Here is a 17,131-nt window from a genome sequence, read left to right as displayed (position 1 = left end):
TTCTCCCCCTTACATTCTACCTCCCTCTCCTCCTCCTATTCCTAATTTGATTATTTCACCATCAAATTCACCACTGCCTCCAATTTCACCCACTACACATGATGATGATAGTGATGGAGATACATACGAGGAGCAGGATAATGCCACTGGATCACATTATACCACAAGACACTGACCCTTGGGAAAATTATGACAAGGAACCGGATACAGATAACGATCCTGACTTGTATCCCTCTAAACCCTCTCTACCTGATGATAACATTGGATCCGTTCAGCTCATTAACAGAGCTGCCCAATAACACGGGCGGAGCTCCATGAAGAGCCTGTGGAAGAGGACTTCCTCTTTGAAACACTCACATATTCACAAAGAACTACTCATACTTTGCCTATATTAAAAGGCATGTTAAAACACAGATTGGGTATGGCAAGACCCAGTTATGACCTGAATACTCACACCCAGAGTAGACCAGAAATATAAACCTGTTCCCACCGATCCTGCTTACATCAAAGGTCAGTCACCTTTGGACTCTCTTGTAGTCTCTAACGCTCGCAAGAGAGCGAACTCTCAAATCACAGGTGAGGCTCACACTCCTGACAAGGAGTCAAAACTCATTGATGGCCTCTGGTAAGAGAGTGGCTACACAGGCTGCAAATTATTGGCGTATCGCAAATGCTCAGGCTCTGCTAGCACACAATGATAGGGCTCATTATGATGAGTTAGAACAACTAATGCAACATTTACCTGATCAGTACAAAGCAAAGGCTAATGATCTAATCCAGGAAGGCAAACTCCTCACTAATACTTCCATTAAATGTGCACTGAATGTAGTAGACACAGCAGCTCGTGCAGTAAATACTAGCGTACTACTGCGTAGACACGCTTGGCTTAGGATTTCAGGATTTAAACAAGAGGCACAATCTTCCATACTTAATCAGCCCTTTGATAAGGAACATCTTTTCAGACCAGCTGTCGATAACTTGCTCGAAAAGATGAAAATAGACACTGAGGTCGCAAAGTCTATGGGGGCTTTACAGTTGCCTACTAACAGAGATTCCTTTTGACACTCCTTTTACAGGGGTGGCTCAAAGACAGTGTCCTCCGAGAATCCCTCCTCCTCTTACAATGGGAACAACCAATCTACCTCTTCCAGCGACTATTTTCGAGGAGGTTACAGAAAAAAACAATAATAAGGGAAGAAACCGAGGTAACTCCATGCGTACTGCCCCTGTCAACAAACAGTGACTTCCTTCACTACCCCCGATAATTCCACTCCTGTCGGGGGATGTCTCTCGCAATTCCTACCTGTCTGGAACTCAATCACCTCAGACAAGTGGGTACTACAAATTATCCAGTATGGTTACTGCCTGGAGCTTACCACCACTCCCCCAAATATTCTTCCACGGTCAAATGCAGTGTCACCAGAACATCTCACTCTCTTAAAACAAGAGGTTCTCTCTATCCTGGAAAAACAGGCCATAGAACCAGTCCCATTACTTAATCAAGGGACCTGCGTATACTCTCTGTATTTCCTAATTCCCAATAAGGACAGCTCCCTGAGGCCTATATTAGACCTCAGACAGCTAAACCTCTATTTCCAGTCAGACCATTTCCACATGGTCACACTTCAGCAGGTGCTCCCACTGCTTCAGCAAGACGACTTTCTATCCATTCTGGACTTGAAGGACGCTTACTTCCATATCCCCATACACCCAGCTCACAGAAAATATCTCCGGTTCGTGGTGGACGGACAACAATATCAATTCAAAGTTCTCCCATTTGGGGTAACTAGAGCACCCAGAGTCTTCACCAAGTGCCTGGCAGTAGTCGCAGCTCACCAAGTCTTGCCTCCAGCCATACCGCATACATGCATATCTGAAAGCCACAATGGATACTTGCAAAGCTCTAGCATACCCCAATCCAGTCAGGATATGCAACATGCAAAATCTACTATCCCAATTTCAGCCTCAACACTCGTTAACAACTCTAGTGTGTATGCAATTGATCAGAATGATGGCTTCTTGGAACTAATCGTTCCTTATGCAAAACTCCAAATGCGTACCCTAAAGGAATGCTTGGCACGTCAGTGGAACCAGGCTCAAGGTCAGCTGACAGATCTAGTGTTGCTGGACGGCCGCACACATCGCTCTCTGTAGTGGTGGAACATACAAAATCTTTCCAAGGGGCGGCCATTCGTCGGCCCGGTTCCACAGATGGTGCTAACAGCTGATGCATAGCTCATTGGTTGGGGAGCGCATCTTCAAAATCATACCATTCAGGGCATGTGGATCGCTCCACAAAAACAACTCCACATAAACCACCTAGAACTACTAGCAATTGTTCTAGCATTGAAAGCCTTTCAACTGCATCTAGTAGGCAAAGCTGTTTTAGTTCGCACGGACAACATGACAGCAATGTACTACGTACAAAAACAGGGGGGTGACACACTCTACAGCTTTCACAACTAGCTCAAAGCATCTGGAAATGAATGGGCCATACATCAAAAGATATATCTCCTTGCAGAACACCTCCGAGGAGTAAACAACCAGATTGCAGATCTGCACAGTTGTCAGAGACAGCAGATCCACGAATGGGAACTACATTCAAAAGTTCTTCGTCCATACTTAAAATGTGGGGTTACCCGAGAATAGATCTGTTCTCACACACCGCCACACACCTCAACGCAAACTGCCCAAGCTTCGCGTCCAGGTACCCACACCTGTTGTCCAAAGGCAATGCGCTATGGATGAACTGGTCAGGAAAATTTGCTTGAGCTTTTCCACTTCTCTCATTAATTCCATTAGTGGTTAGGAAACTCAAACGGCACTCCCTGACACTAATCCTAGTTACTCCCATGTGGGCCCGTCAACACTGGTTCGCAACCTTGTTGGAACTATCAGTAGTTCCTCACCAAAAACTGTACCTTTCCCACAAGTCTCTCAGACTCATGGAGAGATAAGGCATCCAGATCCCAGTCACCTCAACCTTGCGATCTGGCACCTGAAGACCTAGAGTTTGGCTACCTCAACCTTCCGCCAGACTGTATGAATGTCATCAAAGAGGTTAGACGCCCTACCACAAGAGCATGCTATGCGGCAAAGTGGAAGAGATTTGTTATTTGTTGTAATAACAAATCAATCCACTAGATGCTTCTATACAGAACATCATTTGTTATTTGCTACACCTACAGCCTTCTAATTTAGCGTACACATCTATACGCTTACATATTGCCACAATAGCTGCATACCTACAAAACCGACAGCATTTGCCTCTGTTCAGAGTGCTTGCTATTAAAGCTTTCATGGAAGGACTTAAAAAGAATCATTCCTCCTAGACTTCCATCCTCTCCAGTGTGGAATTCAAACATAATATTTTACAAGACTCATGGGTCCACCCTTTGAGCCATTGCACACATGTGAACTACAATTTCTCACATGGAAGGTAACCTTCCTTATCACCATCACCTCTCAAAGAAGAGTGAGTGAGCTCCAGGCACTAACTATACAAGAACCATTTTTGCAAATACACCAAAACAAAGTGGTTCATAGGACTAATCCAAAATTTTTACCTAAAGTTGTCTCTGCCTTTTACATCAACCAGTCTGTTGAGTTGCCTGTATTCTTCCCTCAACCGGACTCCGTGGCAAATCGTGCTCTTCACACACAAGATGTCAAAATAGCTTTGCTATATTACATAGAAAGGACAAAACCCAAGCAAGTTTTTGTTTCTTTTGCGCCACCACATAAAGGCAATCCCATATCAAAAATGGGTTTTGCATGGTGGATAGTAAGTGTATTCAAATATGTTACATCAAAGCCAAGTGCACATTAACAGTTCCCCCTTGAGCACACTCTACAGGCAAACTAGGGGCTTCTATGCCATTCTTGGGGAATATACCCTTAGATGACACCTGCAAAGCTGCAACATGGTCCACACCACACAATTTCACAAAACACTATTGTATAGATGTGATCGCAAGATCGCAAGACAACAAGCTATTGTGGGCCAGGCAGTTTTAAGAACACTATTTCAGACCACTGCAACAGCTACAGGTTAGCCACCGCTTTGGGAGATAACTGCTGTACAGTCTATGCTAAAGCATATGATCTACAGCTCATATGCCTCGAACGGAAAATGCTACTTACCCAGTATGCATCTGTTCTTGGCATATAGAGCTGTAGAATCGTATGCGCCCACCCGCTTCCACGGGTATCTTTACCTGTTGCAGTACTATCTTACTTAGATATGTTATACATGGACATCTCTTTTACTACTCTTACTAACTCCATCATCCCCATTTACAGCAAAACAATGTGGGGATGGAGTAAATGCACATGCGCACTATCACCTAAAAGGAGGAGCCACCTACCTTGTCACTGGAAAGACCTCTTCGAAGAAAAACAAAGTGCAAACATCCGGACCCAAGACTAGATGGCGATCTATGCTAAAGCATATGATTCTCCAGCTCAATATGCCAAGAACAGATGCATATTGGGTAAGCAGCATTGTCCTTTCTTTTTTAATCCAGCAAATGGGGATGTTTTTGGGAAAAGATGGGTGGAACCCAGATAATATGAATCTGAGAGCATTTGGTTGTAAAGCAGCAGTCTGTGGTCCGCAGCAAAAAGTTGAGAATAAGGCAGAGACCATACTTCTAATAGCCAACAGTATTACAGCTGCATTTACTAGTGGCATATCCGCTAACCTAAATCTCAAGAACATCGAGAAAGAGAGAGGGAGGACTGTGTGTGTAGGGGAGGGGAGGAGATGCTGGTGTTTTTATGATTCATATGTCATCATTATGAGCAATACTTTGAAAGTGTATTTAATCATTCTTGGAGGTCAAACTATCTGTTTTGTTTTGTTTTCTTTCAAGCCTCTTTCTCCATACTCAATTCTGGGACAGTGACCAAGTGTAATTTTGCTGGTGACCAACAGACAGGTGCTTCCTGGACTGACAATATCATGGCTACAAAAGGTCAGGCAAGTGTTGTTGAGCAGCCTCGAGGGCAAGGAGATGGGGCAGAGGATGATGAATGGGTAAGAATGTTTCAGACTTTCAAAAAATGTTTTTTCCCCCTCAAAATAACAGTTTGAATGAAACCATTAAGAACAAAGCACATTTAGTACACCACAGTTACGAGTCACAGGTCTAAAATTAAGTACATGATTTTTATATGAAAATGAAGAATATAAATTGTATTCATATAGTTCTTCACAAGTGAGGTTTCTACTTTCAGATATTGTTTCTTTTGTTGTATAGAAGTCATAATAAAATAATGCATCCATAAGAGTGCATTGCAGCATCACAAACCCCAGCTCTACCTGACAGGCCTGGCGCTTTAAGCGATGCTGGCCTAATTTGTACACCCATAGTGTTTCCATTTTAATATCATTTGCGTTAGTAACTTTGAAAAGGCCATATTAAACTTAACTACGTTTCATTTTTAGTGATATGACTGTACCTAAGACCAACACCGTTAGCTAGAGCTGAAGACTGTAATCCAGAGCTCTGATATAACAAAGAGATCAACATACGAATATAGATTTGCATTTTATAAAGTATAGAAACTGTGATCCTTTTGATTTTACTTGCCAGCACTGTTGTAGTTAATAGATGTATACATACAGTAAACCATAGTAATTGCTAGGAAAGGGAACAAGAGGCTACAGGGTATTCAGGGTGAGCTGGCCTCCAAGTAAGACAAGTACACACACAAAGAAGCTACCCTGAATGAGTGTCCGATTCTAAGGTGGAAGAAGGTGCACTTCACCTTCTCTTGTGTGGTGCTGGGCATATAAAAAAATTTGAAGGACTGTCCTCACACACCACCAGGTATCCTGCTTAATCATCTGCAGTCCTCGCTCTCTAAAAAGCGTGTTTGATAGCGAGCGCGTCTTCACCTGGAGACAGGGAGGCACTTCTAAATGTTAAGAGGAGGGGCCCATGGGAGAAGTGAGTGATTAAAAAAATTAAATCAAACTCAAAATGTAATGTATTAGTAAGGTGTTTGCTTAATATTAAAAACTAGGGTATGGGGACCTGGAGGTTTAGTACCCCATCCCTATCAATGTTTCTGCCAAGTGGCCAGGCGAGTCCATGGCATTCATCAGGACGAGATGTAAGGGCTCCTATGTAGTCTCTAAAGACATCAGACACTCATTCATGGTAGCTTCTTTTTGTAGTTAGATGGACAATACATTTTGTCAATGTTGTGATGGATTTCGGTTATGAACACCAAGACCTGGAACACCCTCCCCAACCACCTACGGCCACCTAAGACCTGCTGACCTTCAGAAGACTCCTCAAGACCTGGCTCTTTGAGCTGTAGTATCACACCCCCCCCCCACCCCCACCAGCGCCTTGAGACCCTCAGGAGTATGTAGTGCGCTTTACAAACGACGCGATTGATTGATGAACCAAAACATTTGTTTAATTGTGGAGGTCATAGGTACTCACAGACAGTGTCAGAAGTCATAACGTACTGCCTGTAGTGTGACTAAGGGCGACATTGATGTTGTAGGGTACTGGTAAGCAGAAAAAAGTGACTTAAGGACTTTGTCATTGAGCACCCTTATGAGGCTTTATTCTCCTCTGCCCTCATCTAAGTTAGATCTCTGCTCCATTAAAGAGAGATGGATGTTATGGAATTGACTCAGCAATGATCTTATCAATTGACTGTAGTGTGTAATCTGTAAGGAATTAGAATAATATTTGGGGAGGGCAACTGTCGACCTCAATGAATAATCACATTTCTTGTCATGGTGATCCCTCAAAGTCACTAAATTAACTGGAACTCAATCCACTGTTAGATATGGCACTGAGCGGACAGGCTTGACTCAGAGCAATGTGTAAAGTGTATATGCAGTACCAAAACAGTACAAAAAGTCCAAAACACCAAACAATGAAAATCCTAAATCGAATTGGAAAAATGGAGTAAAATTTAATAAGTAGAGTGACACCAAACGACAAAAATCCAATAAGTGGAACTGGAGATATGAATTTGTAAAAGTTTTAGTAAAAATAGCACCAAAAAGCATAAAGTGCTAATGGTTCTCAATGCAGATAGTGACCTAGGCATTATTTGAAGCTCACTGCAATGGTGCCCTGATTGGATACATCAACCAGGTTTGGCCTGGGCAGAGATTTTGCTTCAGAACGTAGTCTTTTTTTTCCGTATGTCAAATTCCTTCAGCAGGCTGTAGCTGAAGAAGTTTTCACAAAGTTGAATAGGCATTGAATGAGTTGCTGCGGAAGCTATTGGTTTTAGCTGGAAAAGCTCTAACTGGGAGAAATTAAAATTTCGTACCTATAGATGCCCTCTCACTGATCAGATACTTCTGGCGCTTTTGCATGGTCAAGATTTTTACTGTCTATTTTTCGGATCACTGAATCCTTAAGCAAGGCAAGGCTGCGGCTCTATCCGATGTTGAGTATCAACAAGGCCAGATATCATTTGCTGAATGTTCCCTGAATCTGATTTGCTACTGCGGAAGAGCTCTGGGCAGGAGAAATCTGATTTCTGGCTCCTTGGTCAGATAGGCGAGGGTGGTTTGTCCCAGTCCTTCGGAGGTCTGGGAGTCTAAAATGTCCCAAGTTTTTAGTCATGGTAGGAGAAGTATAGTTAGACACAGTCAAGGGTCCCAGGACCTCGGGAACAGCACTTTGGAGGGAGAGGGAGAACAAGAGGGTGCAGATACAGCCCTTCAGGGCTCCTCTTAGGTTACAGATAGCAAGGCCAGGTATTCTGTAATTTCGCAAGTCCAGACAGTGTTCACAAGAGGTTGCTTTGAGATGCCACATTTATGCCCCCTCCCTAACCAGATGGGGTCAACGTTCCCAGGGGTTACCCTACCCACTATTGCAGCAGTTTCTGTTTGTCCTACTGCACACAATCTCACGGTGCCCCCCACTTCCAAAATTTAAGAGGGGGAAACCCTTCTCCCCTTAAGGGGAACTTCTCTGCCCACCCAAAAGTATGGCCAGGATGATGAGCTGTCTCCTTCTCTGTTGTCACTACAAACCAGTTCTGTGAGCAGCCTTCCCACGGCTGAGTTTAGTGCCTGCATGACTAGGAGGACATACTCTTTTCTTTTTTTTTTTTTACTTTGTCATATTTTTCAATTACATCTCCAGCACATTAAATCAAGTAAGGTCAAATCATACATCTTGTTAGCCCTATACATATAAATCCTCATATCATTTCCAACAATCAGCCGGTTACAGTACAGTAGCGAGGATGATGGGGGCCCTTGGTTGCCCCTTATGGAGGTGCATTGTGCTTGAAAACCTTACTGAACTGTATAGGAACTCCCCCCAACCCCTATCCCTTCCCCCAAACTCCCTCCACCTCCCACCTTCCCTTGCTTCCGGGTCCAGAAAAGAATAAAAGTAATAGGGTCTAGGTTATCCGCTCTCTATGATGGGTCATCATGTGTCACACCATCCTGGGTCTGAGCCTCCTCTTGCCCCGAGGTGACCAAGTCCGAACTGTTTTGTGTCAGTGGGGCATCCTGTCTCACCAAGTCTCACCAAGTCTCACCAAACATTACCCCCCAAGCCTGTAGGACCTCCGGTAGCTTCCCATCACTTCTCGTATGCCTCATGTGTTCTTCTTCTGCCAGTGCCCATTCCTTCAGATGTGCCCTCCACTTCAGCAGCATCGGGCTCTGTGGGGACAACCAGTGAATTGCAATACGACGTCGAGCTGTAACCAGGCCTAGCATTAGGAACCGTCTGCTCACCTTTCGTTTAGGGTCTCGGGGAATCTAGCCCAGGAGGCAGGGGCGTAGGTCTAAATCTATTACCCATCCCGACACCCTCGTCAAAACCTCCAGAACCGACACCCAGTATAATTGAAGGGTGGGGCACGTCCACACCATATGCACGAAGTCTGCCAGGGGACTGCGGCATCGTGGGCAATGGGAATCCCTGGTAATGTCAATAACCTGAAGACGTTTAGGGGAAAGGTAGGTCATATGTATAATATTATATTGAATTTGTTTAAAGCGGTTGCTCAGGGACACCTTCCGCACACTTTCGTGTAACTTTTCCCATTCACGGGAGTGATCTCCTGCGGACACGCCTGCTCCCATTTATCCTCGATCGCCAAGGGCCGGAGCCGTTTATCCTCCCTCAGAGCCCTATAGAGATGAGTCACGAACTTCCGCCCCCCGCCATTGCCAACATAGTGACTAAAGTGTGGGTGTGTGCCGGGGCCTCCGGAAATGTGGGCCACAGCTGCCGCGCAGTCGCCACTAATCCGGCGTATTGAAGGAATTGCCCTTGTCCAAGCTCGAAGGTGATTACCGCCTCCTGATAAGAGATACATTTATCGGCGGGATATAAATCGGCCAGCATAAGGCAGCCTCCCTCCATCCATTTATCTGTGGACATGACCCGTGCAATCCGGGCAAAGGGTGGCATCAGCCACAGATCTAAGTCAGGGGCGAACGGCTTGCTACCGATGTGTCGCCTCACCACTCTATCCCAGACTGCGGCTGCCAGTCGTATCAGTGGGGGGATGTGATTTCGCCACCCCTCCACCCGCCACAGCAGCGCTCCCAGTTGCTCACTCCCATAAGTCCCTGCCAGCAAGGACCGCTCCTATGAGGGGTCTGTATCCAACCATGCAATGGTATGTTGCAGTTGTGCTGCAAAGTAATACAGCTCCAGATCGGGGACTTCAATCCTCCTGTGCCCCACCTACGCTTCAGGACTTCCAGACTCACCCTGCAACTCTTCCCGTTCCATAATAGGAGGACTAGGAGGGAATCCAGTTCCCGAAAAACCCGGTGCGATAGCTCATAGAAGGACCACTGCATAGTGTACAGACAGCGTGGGAGGACCACCATTTTGATGAGAGCAATCTTCCCCATCAAGGAGAGCCTAAGGGTGTTCCAGAAGGCGATACTTCCCTTCAAGCCCCGGATTATCCTCCCCATTTTATGTTGGAAGAATGCAGCGGAATCTCGACTAATCCAGATCCCAAGATAGCGGAGTGTGTCGTCTACCCATGGAAGCCCCATTGCCGGACGTGGGACCCTCTCCCACGCAGACTGCTTTCCAATCGCATAGAGCTGGGATTTTGTCTTTTTTACTGCGAGGCCCGAAGCAGCTGTAAACTGCGATAACTCGGCCATCAAGATCGGCAGTGACTGTGTTGGCTGGCTTAGATAAATCAAGGCGTCGTCCGCATATAAGGACACCACATGCTCCACCGCTCCTACCTCAATGCCCCGGCCCTTAAGCACCATGCGGAGATGGCATGCCAACGGCTCCATCGCCAGGGCAAAGAGCAGGGGGAGAGAGGGCACCCCTGCCATGTTCCTCCCAATATGGGTATCTCATCCAAGACACATCGACCCGTACGCACTCTGGCCACAGGCCTGGTGTACAGTAGTTGAACCCATTTTACAAATCCTTCCCCCAGTCCTAGTTTTAGTAGTACCTTCCAGAGGTAGGCCCAGCGGATCGAGTCGAACGCTTGTTCGATATACAAAAAGACAAGTGTGCTTTGCTTGGCCCGTCCCTCCAAGGTTTGCATACCGGGGGCCAGGCGGCGGATGTTCCGCAAGGTGTTCCGGCCGGGAATAAACCCTGATTGGTCATCATGGACCAAAGATAGGGAAGGAGTCTAGAGGCCAGCACCTGGCTGATAATTTTCAAGTCCACGTTCAACATGGATATAGGCCTATGGGATCCGGGAAGGAGGGGATCCTTACCTGGCTTAGGGATCACTATCGTTGCCGCCCGCATGGAGTCCGGGAGCAAGCCCAGGTCATAGGCCTCCATTGCAGTTTCAAGGAGTTTCGGGACCAAAACCCCCCTGAACTCCTTATAGAGTTCGGCCTTTAATCCGTCCATCCCCGGGGATTTTGCTGCTTGCAGGTGGGCTATTGCGGCACGCAATTCCTCCTCTTGGAGTGGCCCTCCCAGATCTTCCTGGCTTTCCCCTTCATTACCGGGCAGTTGTATCCCCCCGAGGTACCTCTCTGTGTCCTCGGTGTCTGTGAAAGGCCGCAACTCCGAATATATTTTGTATAGATGGGATTGGAACACCTCGTTAATTGCCTGCTGGGTATACACCATTTGACCCAATTCATTCTGCAGTGCCAGAATTGGGTGGGGTTGGGTTTCTGCCCTAATTAAACGCGCCAACAGCCTCCCCGCTTTGTCGCCCTCCGCGTACCATCTGCGCCTGCTGGCTGTCCTATTAACTTTGCCCAGGGAGGTCCTGGTGTCCCCCAGCTGTTGTCACCTGGCCGTTCATTCAGGTCGCTGCTCTTTGTCTGTGGGGAAGTCTCTTTCCATCTCCGCCAAACGGTCCTCGTGCTGACGGAGTTCCCGTTCCAGTACCCGTCTTACCCCCACCTCAGTGGACAGATAAGTCCCCCGAATGACCACTTTCATCGCATCCCATTCAGTCGCCCGCGTGCTAGCTGACCCCCAGTTCACTTCTAGATATGTCTGGAGCCCTTGCAAAATAGCCTCCTTTGTAAGTGGGATCCCCGAACGCCTCCATGTTGAGTCTCCAGAGCGGGATCTTGGGCCGAGGTCCACCCACCAAATATGTTAGCAAGAGCGGGGAGTGGTCGGATAGGTAGCGCGCCAAGTAGTGGATCTCTTCTATCCGGTCCGTTACCATGCCCTGAAGAAAAAAATAATCCAATCTACTGTGAGTGTTGGCAGCAGGCGTGTAACACGAGTACACCCGATGAGCAGGGTTACCGTACCTCCATATATCGATCAGGTCTTTGGAGGATGTGGGTCATCGCGTCTCATTTTTGGTTTGGCATCTATCTTTGGGGGGCATCTATCAAAATTCCCATCAAATGCACAGTTAAATTCCCCTGCCACTAGGAGCTCTGTGTCTGGGTCTATATCCAACTGTCCCATCACTTGGCCTAGGAACTCCCCATCCTCAGTATTTGGGGCATAAATATTCACCAAGCATACACTACACCCATCCAGCGTACCCACCACTATTACAAACCTGCCCTCCTGATCCAGTTTTGTGTGTATGGCCTTAAAGGGGACCCCTGGTGCTACCCAAATTAGCGCCCCCTGGCAAATCCGGAGTAAGATGTGGCAAAAAATTGTCCTCGCCATCTACGCTGACATACTTAAGGCAGTCCCCCCAAAGGTGTGTTTCCTGGAGTAATGCAAAACTGACCCCATAACGCCGGAGATAGGTGGCCACTCTGATCCGCTTAATCATATTATTGAGCCCCCTGACATTCCATGTTATAAATTTGTATTTACGTGTATCGCCCATCATAAGTTAGCAATTTTTTAATTCGCAGCGCCCCATTGGTGCTATTAAAACCCTCTCCATAGTGCGACGTGACCCTCAAAAAAGTAAACACCTTGAATATTTCACAACACAGTTAGATTGACCCGGCAGCATCCCACCCAGAACCAAAACAAGGAACCTCAACATCACCCACCCACAGGCGGTAGTACCGCATCTCCCAATCCGAACCTAGTCAGGAGACCCCGAACCCGCCCCAAAGACACTCCCCCCTCAAACTCCCCCTTCAGTCTGTAATTAGTAAATTAACAAGATAAGCACCACAATTGAATATTTATAGTCCAAAAGAATCCCTTCACCCCTTAGTTGGATCTTCAGCCGACTGACTGATACCGTACAGCCCTGCCTGGCCGAGGCCTAGCCGGCCACCACGGCACTCTACAATCGGCCTCTTAAGTTGAAATGTGACACAATAGTACAGTCACTGTGATAAACAGGTTTACCGCCCCCCCCCCCCATTATACTTCTATTTCTCCGGGGAATAGCCCCACCTCTAACTCGTCAGGCTGCATTGATCCCCCCCCAGGTAAACGTATAAAGGTACTCACAATGTCCAAGACCCCCTGCGTTACATTCGGACCACCTGGTTTACCAGTCAAAAGTCCTGTGCAGGTTCAGCAGTCTGGCTGGCGGCACCCCCTGAGTCCGACTGCGTTTCCTGCACCAAACACAGTGGGGAGAATTGGTTCTGGGTTGGGATCGCCTCTAGTTCTGCCCGGAGGGTGCCATCCAGGCCCACCGTGATGCGTCCGCTCTCTGCGTCGGTGTGCCCTCCCGGGGGCCGACCTCCCTCCCTGCGTCGCTGGCTCCGCTCCGTCGACGTGCGCTCCGCCGTCTTTGTTCCTGCCAGCCTTGTGTATGGTCTAGGCCCGCCAGGCCCAGCGAGTCCATCCAATCCTCCTCGTCCGATGGGCGGTCGAAGAAGTGCGTCCTGTCGCCGTGCTGCACTCGGAGCCTGGCTGGGAAGAGCAGACTGTACTTGACGTCGTGACTCGGCATCGGCCGTTTAACCTGCAGGAAGTCATTCCGGAAGGCCTGTACTTTCCTAGTGTAGTCCAGGAAAATGTTTGTCGTGGTTATCATACCTGGGTGGGCCAGTCTTGTGGATATGCTGTAGGATCACGTCCCGGTCTCTAAAATTGAAGAACCGGGCTATAATGGCCCTAGGTGGAGATCCCGGCTTTGGTGGCTGCCCCAGAGTTCTATGGGCCCTCTCTATTGCGAACATTTTGGATAGTTGCAGGTTCGGGAAGACCTTGCCAATCCAGTCGTCAAGAAATAGGTCCGCCACCGGCCCCCTGTGCGTTCAGCAAATCCTAAGAAGCGGAGATTGTTCCTTCGGGACCACCCTTCTGCATCTTCAGCCCGATCCTCCAATCGGGCTGTATGATCCTGGTGAGCCGCACCTCTGTTTGTAATACCGTCAGATCCCCCTCCGTGGTGGTGACCCTGTCCGCTACCTTCCTGAGGTCGAGGCGTAAGTGGTTGATGTCCATGGCCATTCCTTCCATCTTGTTTTCCAAAGCTACCCTGGAGTCACGGATCGCCGCCAGAATATCAGCTTTGTCTCGGGCCGCCGTATCTGGGTGGGCCTCCATCCACCGATCCTTTCCAGGGCGCTCCGCCTCTGTAGGGCCCGGGACCGTGTACTGTACGATCTTGTTCGTCTGAGCTCCCCTCGTCGGTCGGTCCTTCCCCATAGTAATGCAGGCTACCGAGGGCGATTCACCGGACACCTCCCAGGAGGGACCTGCATACCTGGATTTATCTCCCTATAATTTGCAGTTCAACCCTGACAGAGTCTGACTGGTCCAGTCACAGGGCACCTGCAGTTTAGGCCTCTGGTCGGCCGCGCTCCAGATAATCACCGGTCCTCTCTGGCACCACCGTAGGGATGCCCCAGTCGTCGCACCACCAAAGAGCCAGGCGGGGGGGGCTGGCTCCAGCGTTCACAGTCCAGCCTGCAGGTCACCGTGCCGCCGTCTGGCCCCAACGTCAAGATAACACACCACCTCCGCCAGTTGGAGGGGCCCACTCCCCTCCTCCGGTTCACTCCACGCCTCTGCCGGTCACCACCCGGTCTCCCCTGGAGCAGGAGCGCCAACCATTGCCACTGTCGCCTAACAGGGTTCGGAGGGGGAAGCGGCACCCAGGCAGCCCGGTCCTAGTCAGCCCTCCGCTGTCTGTGGTCTTCGCGGCGTCCCCGGGCCGTCGGGATGTCCGTAGGCCTCACCTCCCTGATACACGCACAGCACCCTCGCCGGGGCCACATTGCCTCGTCTGCCAGCCGCACCTCAGCGCCGTTAATCGCCCCCTCCGTCCCTCCAAGGATCGTTCTGCACCTCACTGCCTTCCGCAGGGGGGGGTCTGTCGCTGCACAGGGCCTCTCACCTCTTTGGCCAGCCGGGGGGCCCGGAGCCCTCCCCGACCCGTCTCGTCTCCTTCTTCCACCCGGTCACTCCCGGGCCAGGAGCCCTCACAGAGACAGCCTTCCCCCCCCCCCGACGGTGCACGGGAGAAGGAAATAGACTCCCCAGATCGTGTGGACTCAGTCTTCGGCCTCACTGTCGGCGCCCTGGGGCGCCAGTACGTACATAGACCGCTCCTCCCCGTCCTCGCGTAGGGGCACTCTCCAAGGTTCGCGTCGGTACTCCCCTCAGCCGCACCTTATCACCATCGGCTGTTATGTTTGTCTCGTTGGGGATCGCGCGCCTCCTCGACTGCCTCCACGGGCGCGCCCTGTCGCTCCAGAAGTTCCCTGTCTTTGTGACCACCTCAACGCGCGGAGGCCACCATTTGCCAATCGTGGGCATAAACAGGTACGTAGCGGGCCGCCGGGTCCCCCGCCGCCACCAGCGGCGCGTCTCACTCGGATTAATAGCATTCGAGGTCTGGGGGGCTCCTCGCCTCAGGAGCACCGTTTTAGGTAGAAAAGTGCCAGGATATTGCAGGATTTTGAAACACTAGGGCAGGAGCTGGACGAAAACTCGTCTAGCCGGCCATTTTGTTAAGCCACGTCCCGACTAGGAGGACACACTCTTGAGACATTCAAGGTGTTACATAACATTTGCTTGTGACTGGGGAGGCCCCTTTGAAGTAAAGCAAGTTCCTGAATGCAGTCCAATTGTTTTCCTGCTAGTGGAAAAGGAACCATATCCCCTCAATCGAGCAATTGTCTCTGGTCTTCAAGCAATTTACATTCCTCATTAGGGCTAATCACCTATTGGGCTGCTGCTGAAGATCTAATGGAGATTAGCCTCCAGGAGCTGCAGGAAGGAAAAAGGTAACTTTCCAAAAGTTACCTTCCTTAAAGTGTATTAAAAATCCACTTAATCGTTAAATCGGGCTTGTAATAAATATTGATGAGAGGTTTTATTATATTTCTAGCTGATGTCAATCCATAGATAGCAGAAGTAATATTTAATCCTGCTTCCCATTGTTTGTATGGGCCAGCCAGAGCCTTCTTAAAGTGAAAATAACTTTTGGGTGCTAGTCACTGTAAAGACATGAGCACGTTAACTTTCTACATGTTCTACATTTAAATACCATGCACTCTACCTTGTGGGCTGCAAGTGGCATTTAACTTTCAGAACCTGGGTGCACTTTCTACTCTATATGCTAGGGACTAAAAGACAAGTTAAATGTGCCAATTAGGAATAAGCCAAATGAAAAATTTATGTTGAACGTTTTATATAGCGCCAACATGACCACCAAGGGTATCCGAGCGCTTTACAGATTATGCATCACAAAGGGTATAAGCAAACAAAACAGAATAAACAAGGCAACAAATTCAACGTCTAAAATTGTCCAACATTCTTGTGCGGGAAAAGCAAACACAACAGAATCAACAAAGCTTCAAAATCACAGTCTCGAATTGTCCGACATATTCGTGAACCAGATGGCTGGGCCAAAGTCAACTGCTATAGACCCAAAATCAGATGAAGGGACCAGGCTAAGGCAGAAATGTCTTCATCAGGAACCCTTAGACTTCTTTTTTGAAGAAGACAGTGAAGGGTTCACCCTGACTTCAGGGGGAAGGGACTTCCAGATTCTCAGAGCCATCCCTGAGAAGGCTCGGTTATAGGTCATTTTTTACTTGAATTTTTGTGGTTTAAGCAAAAGGGTACTGGCGCTTCTGGAGGCTCTAGAACCACAGGAGAGCTCCAGTTTCTATGTGAGGTACAGTGGGGTCTTAAAGTGTATGGCTTCGTGAGCCATGCATGCACTTTTTAACTGTAACGGGCCGAGAGGTTAGGATGATTGTTAGCTTGGGACTTGATGAGTTCAAACAGTTTTTTGGGACTTTTTTGCTTGATCTAGTTGAGTTCTGAAGAAGGTGGCCTTCGAGCATCTGATGCTTTTATTGTATATGCTTGGCAAGGATCTCAAGTGACAAAGATGTTCAAGGGAGGGATACGATAGCCACTTCATTTCTGCAAGTCTTTTTTCGGCATTAATACTATTGTTGAACCATGGTTTGAGAGTTTAGAGGACACTCTTTTAAGAGTCAAGTACTTTAAGCATTGCGTGATTATAGAGGCCCGTAAGTTCATGGACATCCAACATGTTCATGGGGGGTGGGGGAGGTGGTCAAGATATTATCCCAGAGCGCCGTCAGATCTTGAGATTCGATATTCCATAAACATCTTTTGAACTGTTTTGGGGTCTTAGGTTGGGATCTGCTTGCTCTTACCGATTCAAGGTCGAGGAAGGTGCTGCAATAGTGGTCTACCCAATCACATGGGAGGATCGACTCCAAGACGAAAGAGTTGGGCTTACCAATGACGAGATCTAAAGTGGCTCCTTTGATATGCGTTGG

The 17,131-nt window shown here is 48.3% G+C and overlaps 1 protein-coding gene across 2 annotated transcripts in view; it reads left to right on the top strand.

Annotated features, from left to right (window-relative positions):
- The window catches only part of ARPIN (actin related protein 2/3 complex inhibitor), a 229,552-nt gene that overhangs the window by 189,381 nt on the left and 23,040 nt on the right, over positions 1-17,131 (top strand). For both annotated transcript variants that reach the window (XM_078683241.1, XM_078683240.1), the window contains exon 5: positions 4,875-5,038. In XM_078683241.1, the coding sequence (XP_078539367.1) occupies positions 4,875-5,038 (164 nt within the window). The remainder of the gene's footprint in view (positions 1-4,874; positions 5,039-17,131) is intronic.

The sequence above is a fragment of the Lissotriton helveticus genome, chromosome 3_1 (assembly GCF_964261635.1).
Source record: "Lissotriton helveticus chromosome 3_1, aLisHel1.1, whole genome shotgun sequence".
Classification (NCBI taxonomy): domain Eukaryota; kingdom Metazoa; phylum Chordata; class Amphibia; order Caudata; family Salamandridae; genus Lissotriton; species Lissotriton helveticus.
Note: the sequence above shows the minus strand (reverse complement) of the source record. Positions and strands in the feature narration are given on the sequence as shown.